An 11,447-nucleotide genomic window follows, 5' to 3' on the forward strand; every position below is an offset into this window, starting at 1 on the left:
TTTCCCTTTTAAACAAGTACACAAGTGTCTGAATTCAATTTATTTATATATGCAAGCAAGTTAATGTCTTTACAAATAAAAAAGCCGCTGTCTGCCTGAGCTGTTGGCACAGATATGTACAGAAATGGACCGGACCGGACCGGACCGGACCGGATGGAGCGAGCCAGAAGCAAGCAGAGTGATGCAGAAACGGACAGGAAGGTGATGGAGAACACGAAGGAGGACTTCTGACGTCCAGAGTGTCCAACCTGAGGGGATCTGGGATCCGCTCAGGATGGAGACGAGCCGATCTGCCCGGTGGGAATCCGCTCAGGCTTCACTCTGATCCCTGCTGTTCTCTGCTGACATGGTGAGTTTGGATCCTGAGGATCCTGGAATGATGAGTCCATGTTCAGCAGGACGGGATCAGATCTGGACATGGAGACGGAAATGAGAGGATGACGCGCTGCTCACATCCTCAGCCTGGAAACAAACGACCCGATCGGTTCTGGACCGATCCGTTTTGGATCTCAGCAGCTGCACAAGGCCCCCTGTTGCTAGGCAACATGGGATGGACAACCTCAGCTGACTCATCTGAAGCAAAAGAAACAGGAAACACTTCAGACTGAAACTCCAACTGCGTTTCCATTAACTATGGAATTGCACAAATTGAAATTACAAAAAAAATTCATAAAAAAAACCTTGCATTTTCTACAAAACGTTTTTCTGTTGGGATCAAAACACTTTTTTCATGTCACAGGCGTCACATGACCAACATCCCGGGTGTCACTACTGGCAGAAATGCCAAAGAAGATGACAGGAAGTGGTAGGAGGCTGATGGCTTGTTTTTGTTTTTTTGTCACAGTTCATAAAAATGTTTGCCGTTGTAACACGTTGGATTCACCGCTCTTATGTAAAATGGCCGACACTGTGTATATAGCCACTTAAAAGACGGCGGGGCTTGGTGCTAACTCAATAGTTAGCAGGCTAACTATTTAAGTCAGAATAAAATATTTAGTTTAAAAATCAAATATTTAGTTTGGAATTTATAAATGCTGAAAAAACAAACATTCACATTATTTTCTCTACGTCAGCCTAAATAAAAAACAAGTTTTTTGGTGTTAATTTTTTACAGTGTAACTACAAACGGCGCCTCGTACATTTGCAGCCGTTGTCATGGAAACGCAGCTGATCTGAGGCGGGTCTCAGCTGGGCGTGAGCAGCCTGCAGGCTGAGGAAGAGGAGGATGTGAGCAGGGAGGAAGCACGAAGACGGATGGCCAGAGCAATACATCACACCACATCTGCAAATCCGCTTTATTAGGAGAAACGATACAGACACCATAATCATATCACTTTAGACTTGCAATCAAAGTTTCATGCAGTTGGATGTCGGAGGGAAGGGTTTCTGGTTCACGTCTCGGCCGAGTCAAACTGCTACCGTATATTGCTCTGGTGGTAAACAACTGAGCAAGCAAGCGAGCTTAGCAACACCATAAGCAACAGGAACCGCAATACTGAGCAGTGGAAAGAAAACAGGAAGCAGCAGAACAGCGCCGGTGGAAAGGAAACTTTTTTTTTGTTCATTTTAATCTTTAAAATGATGACCATTGAATGCATAACCATGCCACAAACAACAACTAGATTCACTGTCTTTTTTATGTAGAATAAGATTATCTTCATTATGAATTCATTCGTTTTCATCATTAATTCTTCAGGTTATAACCAATGCAAGACTATACACAGGCCCCGGCGAGGGGGGGGCAATGCACTTACACATCGAGAGGGGGGGTGGGAGAGGGAGGGGGGGGAGAGAGAGAGACAGAGAGGGAGAAACAGAGAGAGAGGGGGGGCAATGCACTTACACATCGAGAGGGGGGGAGGAGAGGGAGGGGGGGGGAGAGAGAGAGACAGAGAGGGAGAAACAGAGAGAGAGGGGGGGGCAATGCACTTACACATCGAGAGGGGGGGGGAGAGAGACAGAGAGAGAGGGAGGGGCGAGAGGGAGAGAGGGGGGGAGAGACAGAGAGAGGGGGGAGAGGGAGAGAGGGGAGATAGAGGGAGGGGCGAGAGGGAGAGAGGGGGGGGAGAGACAGAGAGAGGGGGGAGAGGGAGAGAGGGGAGATAGAGGGAGGGGGGGGAGAGAGAGAGGGAGAAACAGAGAGAGAGGGAGAGGGGGGGGAGGAGAGGGAGGGAGAGACAGAGAGAGGGGGGGAGAGAGAGAGAGAGAGAGAGAGGGAGGGAGAGAGGGAGGGGGGGCGCAATGCACTTACACATTGAGAGAGGGGAGGGGGGAGAGGGAGAAACAGGAAGGGAGGAACAGGAAGGGGCTCACAATGGTCAATAAGTGCACGAAAACTATTTTTTCTTTAATCGGAGGTTAAAACTGACCAGACATCCATTGTCAGGCAATGAAATGATAAAATACTGTTACTGTAAAACTAGACCCTTAAAAATACTGACTGCTGCAGCCGAGGTTCACCTGGACCGGGCCGAGTCTGCAGGAGTCCGACTCCAGCTGCATCCACACCACCGGCCCGGTTCTGACCCAAACATGGAGCCCGGCGCCAGCTCGGCCCGGCCGGGTCGCCAACGATCCTGGGATCAGAATGATGGACATCAAATTTGCTCCGAAAGCTTTTCATTAGTTTTTTGGTCTGCGTGATCCTGAGATGGCTGAGCCGGACCGGACCGAGCCAGGCCCGGTTCTGTGTGGGCGCAGCTGTCTGCAGAGCGGAGGCCCAGGACATTGGGACTGGGCCGCCTCCTCCAGACTCTGGGCCGACAGGAAGTGGACCTCCCGGCCTCCACTGTCTCACATAAACGTTTATCTTTGTACAGTCGATGCAGGAGCGGAAATCACATCGCTTCTAATTAAATAGCTTCACATTTAAAAAGTTTCAAAGTTGATAATAAAATAGTGAGATGTCATCAGTGAAAAGTAAAAGAGAATTATGGCTCAGAGTGACGGTGGTGTGTGTGTGTGTGTGTGTGTGTGTGTGTGTGTGTGTGTGTGTGTCTGACCAAATCAAACTGACGTCACCTTCCTCTTTCTGAAGACAAACTGAAAATGCGAAGGCTGCATGCGAACACGCAGGAAGCTTCGAAACGAGCTGCAGGCGAGTGATTCTCACATCGAAACAGTAAAAACAAAATGATGCAACCTCAGGAAAAGAACCAAACCGGGAAAATATCAGAAACGGCAGGAAGTACCAAACGCTGTGTCACTGAACGTCAGCCCTCCAGGCCACCAGAGGGAGCCGGCCACCAGATCACCTGCAACCAGAGACGAGATGTACAGCAGAAAGTTGCAGGAATAAAGAAAAGCTGCGTTACCGTCATGTCTTTTATAAAATGGCAGAACAGCAGCAGATTTACGTAATAGTCAGACTCCCCCTGGTGGCCTGGAGGTTTCATACTTGCTGTTTTTGCTAATTGCAACATTTGACCTTTTGCTTCCGTTTCCTGTGTGTGCAGTTTTTCTGTTTCATTTCTTGGGGTTTGCATCGTTTGCCCAATCAGAAACCAATCTGGCTCATCTCTACTGGCAGATAGAGACTCATCACCGTCCCGACGCAAACAAACCCAAACAGCCTCGAAAACACAAAGCGAAATTCTTCTATCTAGTCTGAGGAGCTGAAAACGCTGCATCTCACAGAGACTGAGCGGCTCTGGACAAATTTAATGTGAGAAGTTGATTTAAAAGTCAAAATCTCAAACATCTGATTCGGTCCCACATCATCCAGATTACAGCTTCCCAGCTCTGAAGCACCTGAGGAGATTATGTAAGACACCAAAGAAGTTGTAAAACCACAAAAAGCCGCAGTAGAGCAAATCCTTCCTGAACGGTTTCTCTTCGCTCGGACGGATGTTCTGGGACTCAAATCCTGCAGAAACCCAAACTGGGTCGGGCCTCGGGTCGACTCCAGGTGACGTGCTTACTGCTCACATCGGTGGTTTTCTAACTTACTGAGGACATTTGGTCACATTCGGGCTGGTTGAGAACAGAAAGAAGCTGAGTGTGTGTGTGTGTGTGTGTGTGCAGAACCACTGAAATACAGACTCATTACATGAACATGTGACATAAACCCTATTCCCAGCTGACCCCTGACCTCCCACTTAAATACCCTCAGTGCTAAAATTACACATAAATAATCAAAAATCCCCCAAAAGGGATAAAATCATGAGGAAAACGGACGGATGAGATCAGGACAAAAAGACTTTGTGCTGCTAAGATGTGCTGCCTCTGAAGACAACGACGAGTTTTTACAGTCCGGGGGAAACGGGGCGGGGAGGGGCGCCAGCTTCAGTGGAGGTTTTTAAAATACTTTTATTTGCCGTTTGCTCAATAGTTTCACTAAATGAAGCAACAATTTTACATCTGGGCCTTTATCCTGGTCTTTTTGCTGGTTTTCGATTAGAAAGTTCAAGAATTTAAGGAGCAACCAGTGAAACTGGACTTCAGGGGAACCGGACGGTGGGGGCAACAGGTTGGGGAGGGGGAGTTGGCAAAGCAACCCATCTGCACCCAGGAGGCACAAATTTACTCGGGGACCTTTTTCTCTGCAACACCGCCATCATAGTGTGGTGAGAGGACACGACACAGCATGACACCACCGAACGACACTGCCTGCACAACACCGACCATTCAGTCACATCGACATGTCTGTGTGTGTGTGTGTGTGTGTGTGTGTGTGTGTGTGTGTGTGTGGCTGCTGCAGGTTGAAGGAAGGGGCTCTTATTTACTGATGAGCTGGTAGACACCACACTCGTCCCCATGTCTGCCGGGATCCTGGGCTTCAGTACAAACTTTGCACTCCGGCTCTTTGGGTCGCAGGTTCTGGTTTGTTTCGCTGGTTTCTGTAAATCTTGTGCTGTAAGAATTTGTTCTGCCGCTCAGGCCGCTAAGCGTTGGGACCTTTAGAAGGTTCAGCTGATTTTATTTGGTAAAGGTCAAAGGTTAAAGGTTCTGCTCAGGACAAACAGAAGCACCAGAGCCAATGATCTGCAGACACGAGGACGATGATGGTGTCGGAGTTTTCATCTTTTCTTTCTGTGTTTTTCTCCTGTCTGATGGATTTATGCTGTCCTCAGGCTTGTATCAGCCGCTGTGTGTGTGTGTGTGTGTGTGTGTGTGTGTGTGTCTGACAGGTAAGTGTGTGTTGTTTCCGGCGGCTCTGGGTTTATGTGTAGGCATTGAGGCGTTCTTTGGAGCGTGTGGAGTGGATGTCATGCAGCTCCTGCTCCTCCTTCGACTTTATGTCTTCGTACTTCTGCATCCGGCTGGCGTCCTTCAGGTAGCCCCAGTTAGCGGCCAGCGCCATCAGGAAGTGGACCTGAGGGACGGACACAGAGACATTAACCAGTCATTCCCACCAGCTCTGTTCAGTCCGCTTTGACCCGACTCCAGTTGGCGAGGTGTGAATGCTAATTGACCTCTGACCTCTGTTCCTCCAAGTCTGGGTTCGGTTTGAATATGAACGCCAAGCAGACCAGAGACCGCTCCAAAAGCAGGAAGTGGATTACAGCGTAGGGCATTCTGGGTAAATCCAACCAAAGCTAACATGTTAGCCTAGCGCTAGCAGCAGAAATGGCTCCTGGTCTTTAGCCTAAAGAGAAATCCTCCAACCGCTAAAATCCTCCATCTTGTCTTCAGAGGTTTTTGTGTCGTTTCCTTCAGCGGTTCTTGGTGCAGCGCCCCCACAGGCCAGGAGGGGAACAGGTTGGTTTGACTCAGAGCAGCTGGAGGTGGAGCAGATGATCTGGTTCCATCAGAACCGGGTCGACTGGACCATCAGGAGGGAGAATAAAAGGAGAAAACAAGAAAGTTCAGGAATCTCTGGTGAAAATGCAGAAGCTGCAACGAAAGTTGTCTTCCACGTATCGAACAGAAACCCAGACACGTTTCATCCAGCTCATCCTGGGGGACTCTGGTTTCTCCAGGCCTGAAGAGCTTCATGTTTCCTCGTGTTCTGGATCTGCACTGCCTCAACTCTCCACCCTGAGTCCAGACGAAGCTTCTCCGCCCGTCCAGCCACCGCATGGAGGAAGTTTATTTCACCAGACTGTATCTGGACCCACGTCTTGTTGAGTATAGACGCTGCTGGGAGGTAAAACCAGAAACAGCCTGGTGCTCCAGAGTCTCCATAAGTCTCTCCATCTGTACTGGTCTGTACTGGTCCTGCAGGGCGTGAGCTGGTATGTTTCTCTAGCCGTCATTGGATGGCAGGTGGGCGTCCAACCTGGACCGGGTCTCCAGACCATCTCAGGGAAACAGAGACTCAGATGACAGATGACCTGAACATGCAGAACGACCCGAGCAAACAACCAAACCTTCCATGCCACCAACTACGCTGCTGCAGCTGCAGCTCATAAAATCTGCATTCATAGCCTCAGAGTTTAGATCCAATGAGTTTCAAAGCAAATGGCCGATGGTGACTTTGGTTCTGCAGAACCCAGTTGAGTTTCTCAGCCAATCAGAGCAGAGTATGTTTGTTCTCACCATGGCGATGACGGCGGCTCCGGCTCCCGCCAGCGCACACACGAACAGATGGAAGGTCAGGTCCAGCTGAAACAAAACCAGAGTCAGACCGGATCTGCAGCTTCTCAGGTCCGGTCCGGTCCGGTGCTGCTCACCTCGTTGGAGTCGCACATGTTCAGGAACTTCTCAGAGCCCATGCACACCTTCCTCTCCTCTGAGATGGTCACCGCTCCTGGAAGCAAAAGACCAAAAACATCACCAACAATCCTCCTCACACACGACCTGGACCAGCTACTGGGGGGGGGGGGGCTGGTACGACCCGGCTACCGGGAGGGGCCCGGTATGGGAGGGGGGCCCAGTATGACCCAGCTCTTCCTGTCTGTCAGACTGGTCTCACCATGGGAACAGTGTTTCTGTCTGCAGTTGCAAATGTTGAGCAGCAGGTGGCAGCACTACTAGAGTTGCTGCTTATTGTGGACAAGCAGCAGAACAACATGGAGGACGGAGCAGAGATTACATCATATGAAACAAAGATGGACCACCGCCGACTGGGCTGGAGATACCAGAACCAGGACCAGGAGTCAGTACTTCTGCCTGCTGGTTCACCGATCAACGGATGAATCAGCACATCATTGATCAGTTTTCTTTAATTGAGGTTCTGTTCCTCTAACCCAAATCTAGACACACACACAGATACACACACACACAGACACACAGATACACACACACAGATACACACACACAGATACACACACACACACAGACACACAGATACACACACACAGATACACACACACAGATACACACACACACACACACAGATACACACACACACAGATACACACACACAGATACACACACACAGATACACACACACACACACAGATACACACACACACACACACAGATACACACACAGATACACAGATACACACACACACAGATACACACACACACACAGATACACAGATACACACACACAGATACACAATCTGACAGTTTGCTATGAAAACATCGACCTCCTGAGCTGCTGCTGCCGTCTGAAGAAATGCACCAAAAATGAGCCAATCAGAGCCTGGAGGAGGGGCTTAGCGCTGTCAATCACCTTAAGTACTTGCTGCTAAATGTGCTAATAGTGAGGAATAGGAAAACTGTTTATCCACCATCATCTGTGGGAATGCTAAACTAGCCTTAGCATTCCCAGCATGCTATGCTAGCTGCAGCACAGCAGAGACCAAGGAGAGTATCACCACATGAGATTGTGATTGACAGCGCTAAGTCCCGCCTCCAGGCTCTGATTGGCTGTTTGCAGTTAGCACTGGGAGACCGCGACTGTTTCACATGTTATCTGTCTCATAGCAAAATGTCTCAACATGACGATGTTTCAACAAATATATAAAACATTTATGATAAACTGCAGCTTTAAAGACCCACAAAATGAGTTTAGTAAAGAAGATGTCTGATTGGAACTGGACAATATTTTAAATATGCAAAGTGAAGCACAACAATTACAAATATTAAATAAAATGGAAATAAAAACACAGACACAACCAAACCAGAATATCCTGTCCTGCAGCTGAGCACCTTCAGCGCGGGAACAGGTGAGTGACTGATGTAGTGAAGCCCTTTGGGTTTTCTGGGCTGGATAAGGCTCTCTACGCGGACTGGTACTGGTAGAGACAACCCAGTGTAGCTCTGGGTTGGCGGTTCTGGTGCTACTCACCGAACTGGCGCAGGTCCAAGCAGAGGTTGGCTCCCTCCACTGAGGTGGCGTTCTTACACATGGACCAGACGTTGTAGTACATGAAGACCGGGAGGCTGGTGAACGCCGTGACGCCGAGCCACACCAGGAAGAAGAGGTAGGCCAGAACCATGAGCTGCCAGACAGAAGCAGTCGAGTCAGAGAGACGGAGCTCCAGGCCAGCAGAAACCAGACGGAGCGTCTTCACCGCGGGAACAGAGAACCCAGCATCTCCCTGGGGCTTCCAGACTTTAGCTGGTGCAACTTTTAAATGTTATAAAACTTTAATTACTTCAACCTAAAGCACAGACATTAAAGCTGCAGCATGTAGCTTTATAAAGTCTACTTTTTTACACATTTGTTGAAATGTTCAGCATGTCATGACAGTTTATGAGATAATCTAAGGAAACGTTAAGCTGCTCTGCCTTCTCCCACTGCTAACTAGAAGCAACCAATCAGAGCCAGGAGGCGACTCTCAGCGCTGCCAATCATAATTTCTTATGCTGCTGCTCATTCCTCCGCTCTCTGCTATGCTCCAGCTGCCATGAATGCTATGGCTAGTTAGCATAGCCAATGTTGACAGTGGATAAATGGCTTTCCTGGAACAGTTTCTCCACATTTAGCACATTCAGCAGTGAGTGCACATGTGTGATTGACAGCGATAAGCTCCTCCTCCTGGCTCTGATTGGTTGTTTTTGGTGCAGCTCAGGGAGGAGGTGGAGGAGATCGATCTCATCTGTCTCAAACTGTCACCACATGTTGTCAGTTTGAACAAATATGGAAATAAAACATATTATAAAAGTTACTGCAGCTTTAATCTCAGTGCATAAAATTTACCTCCCAGAATACTTTAGTAAACTGAACTTTAAAGCAAAGTGGAACCTCCTGAAAGGTTCATGTCAGATTTCTCTGTTTTTGTTTCTCAGTCTTGTTTCTCTGCAGCATCACAAAGTGCCGGGTTTCCTTACGAAAGCAGTCAGGCAGCGTCCGCAGGCGGTGATCTTGAACTCTCCGTAGAGATCCCTGATGGCGCCGGTGGTGAAGAAGCCCTCCACCAGCAGCAGCACTCCGAACACGAAGAAGCCGGCGGCGAGGCCGTAGATGATGTACTTCAGGATGTCGATGCTGCGGAGAGAGCGACACGCCGCTGTTTATCTGCTCACACGTCTGAGTCATGGCTGCCCGGACGACGGCGGACATGTTGGGAGGCGTCAGGTCAGGTGATGATTAACACCAGCTGCAGATGTTTACAGTAAAAACGAAGCTGCCACGCCCTTAAAACCCAACATCTGGTTTCACTGAGCGCAGTTAAGCTTTAAAGGATCTTATGAACTGAACACCTGGGCAGGTAAGAAAAACAAACAGCTTTAATCTGAAAATTTACACTTTAATCTTCAAATTGTAACTTCAATCTCAGAATGAATCCAACTTTGAATTCAGAATTTTGAGATTAGCGTTAATCTTAGAATTCTGTGAAAACAGTTAAAACTGTTTTCAGTGTCTCAGGCCATCACGTAAAAACGTAGCCGAGGTCCAGACTCACATGGTGAAGACGTCCAGCACGCCTCCGGGAGCTCGGATCACCTCGAAGTAGTTCTGCAGGATGGTGACGGTGCCGCTCAGAGCCTCGTGGCCACACCCACAAAACAAGGCCACGCCCATGTAGAGCAAGATGGTGGCGATGAGCGACGCCCAGGGCAGACTGCCGACGCATCGCTCGCAGCACTCCTTACAGCCTGGAGACACAACGGCTTCATCATCATCGTCATCAGTTACCAGACTGGACCAGAACCTGATCAGAACCAGCAGACTGGGTCCAGAGAACTAAGACACTTCAATGGAGAATTTTTACTTTAGTCTGAGTTGCCGCCCCACACATGATGCCACCCTGGGCCGTTGCCCACTTTGTAAATGTTCCAATTTATGTAAAAGTCATCAGGAAATCAGTTGGAATGAACTGGAAGTTTAACTGGACCATAACGAACAGAACCAGGCTGATTCATCAGAACTGGATCACTTCACTGAACTGATTTCTGTCTCTTGGATTTCACGAGGAACCCAAATAAAAACCGTTTCTGTGGATCTACCGACTATCTGAGGATGGAAGTCCGATTCTCCCAGCAGAACTAAACAGAAATGGAGGCCATGGCGAGGTGAGTGAACCTTCAGCGGTGCAGACAGAGAGACTGCATGAAGCAGGTAATGCTCCCTTTCTGGATGTTTTCTTCCTGATGGTCCAGTAGGCCCGGTTCTATTGGTACCAAAACATAAAACATCTCCAGTTGCTCTGAGTCAAACCAACCTGTTCCCCTCCTGGCCTGTGGGGGCGCTGCACCAAGAACCACTGAAGACACTGAGAGCAACTTCCTTCCTCACCAGATGGAAACAAGATGGAGGCGTCAGATTTGAGCAGGTTTCTCTTCAGTCTTTGGTTAAAAACCACGAGTCATTTCTACTTTTGGTCATCTGGTGGTGAGTGATGAAAACATGAATCATCCCCGTTTATCATCATCCGACTGAAAGGAAAGTCAAGTTTCTGTGAATCCGTGTTTCTGTGCTCGTCTGCTCCTGTCTGGAGCCGGTCTGTCTCCGTGAGGGCGGGGCGTTTAGGTCTGCTGCTCCTGACTGACGGGACGATCAGCCAATCACGTCTCAGCGGTGTCAGTAGGAGTCTAAGCCCCGCCCACAGGTTGCGTCACAAAAGACTCATGATTTCAATTCACAAGTTCACACATGAACGCGGCATGTCGATTCACTTTCTGTGTGTGTGTGTGTGTGTGTGTGTGTGTGTGTGTGTGTGTGTGTGTGTGTGTGTGTGTGTGTGTGTGTGTGTGTGTCATCATGCTGCTCAGGTTTAATTGACCGTCTTGTTGCCATGCCAACAGGGGCGTGGCAGCAGCCCGCTGACCCACTTTGCCTGTAGCGTTGTCATGGCAACAGGGCAGCTCGGCTCCCAGCCTCACTGATGCTCGTCCTCCATTTTCACAGCGCCCTCCCCCCCTCCTTCCCCCCCCTCCTCCCCAAACCGAGGCGGTAACGGAGGAACAAAGATGGCCGCCGGGCCCAGCAGGAAGGAACTGAGTACATTTAATAAAGAGCTAAATGCTAAATCTGTCTCCATGTTCACATTCATGAGTCACAGAGGCAGATGGACGAGAGAGAGGAGGAGTCTGGGAGAGAGAGAGAGTGTGTGTGTGTGTGTGTGTGTGTGTGTGTGTGTGTGTGTGTGTGTGTGTGTGTGTCCTGA

At 49.1% G+C, this 11,447-nt stretch overlaps 1 protein-coding gene across 1 annotated transcript in view; it reads right to left on the bottom strand.

Annotated features, from left to right (window-relative positions):
• The window catches only part of LOC103472207 (neuronal membrane glycoprotein M6-a-like), a 19,205-nt gene continuing 7,758 nt past the window's right edge, over positions 1 to 11,447 (bottom strand). The window contains exons 2-7 of the mRNA XM_008421660.3: positions 9,744 to 9,936; positions 9,169 to 9,325; positions 8,183 to 8,336; positions 6,615 to 6,691; positions 6,481 to 6,546; positions 1 to 5,314 (exon numbers count right to left, since the gene is read on the bottom strand). Of these exons, the coding sequence (XP_008419882.1) occupies positions 5,162 to 5,314; positions 6,481 to 6,546; positions 6,615 to 6,691; positions 8,183 to 8,336; positions 9,169 to 9,325; positions 9,744 to 9,936 (800 nt within the window). The 3' untranslated portion in view covers positions 1 to 5,161. The remainder of the gene's footprint in view (positions 5,315 to 6,480; positions 6,547 to 6,614; positions 6,692 to 8,182; positions 8,337 to 9,168; positions 9,326 to 9,743; positions 9,937 to 11,447) is intronic.

The sequence above is a fragment of the Poecilia reticulata genome, chromosome 1 (genome assembly GCF_904066995.2).
Source record: "Poecilia reticulata chromosome 1, P_reticulata-male-v2, whole genome shotgun sequence".
Taxonomy (NCBI): Eukaryota; Metazoa; Chordata; class Actinopteri; order Cyprinodontiformes; family Poeciliidae; genus Poecilia; species Poecilia reticulata.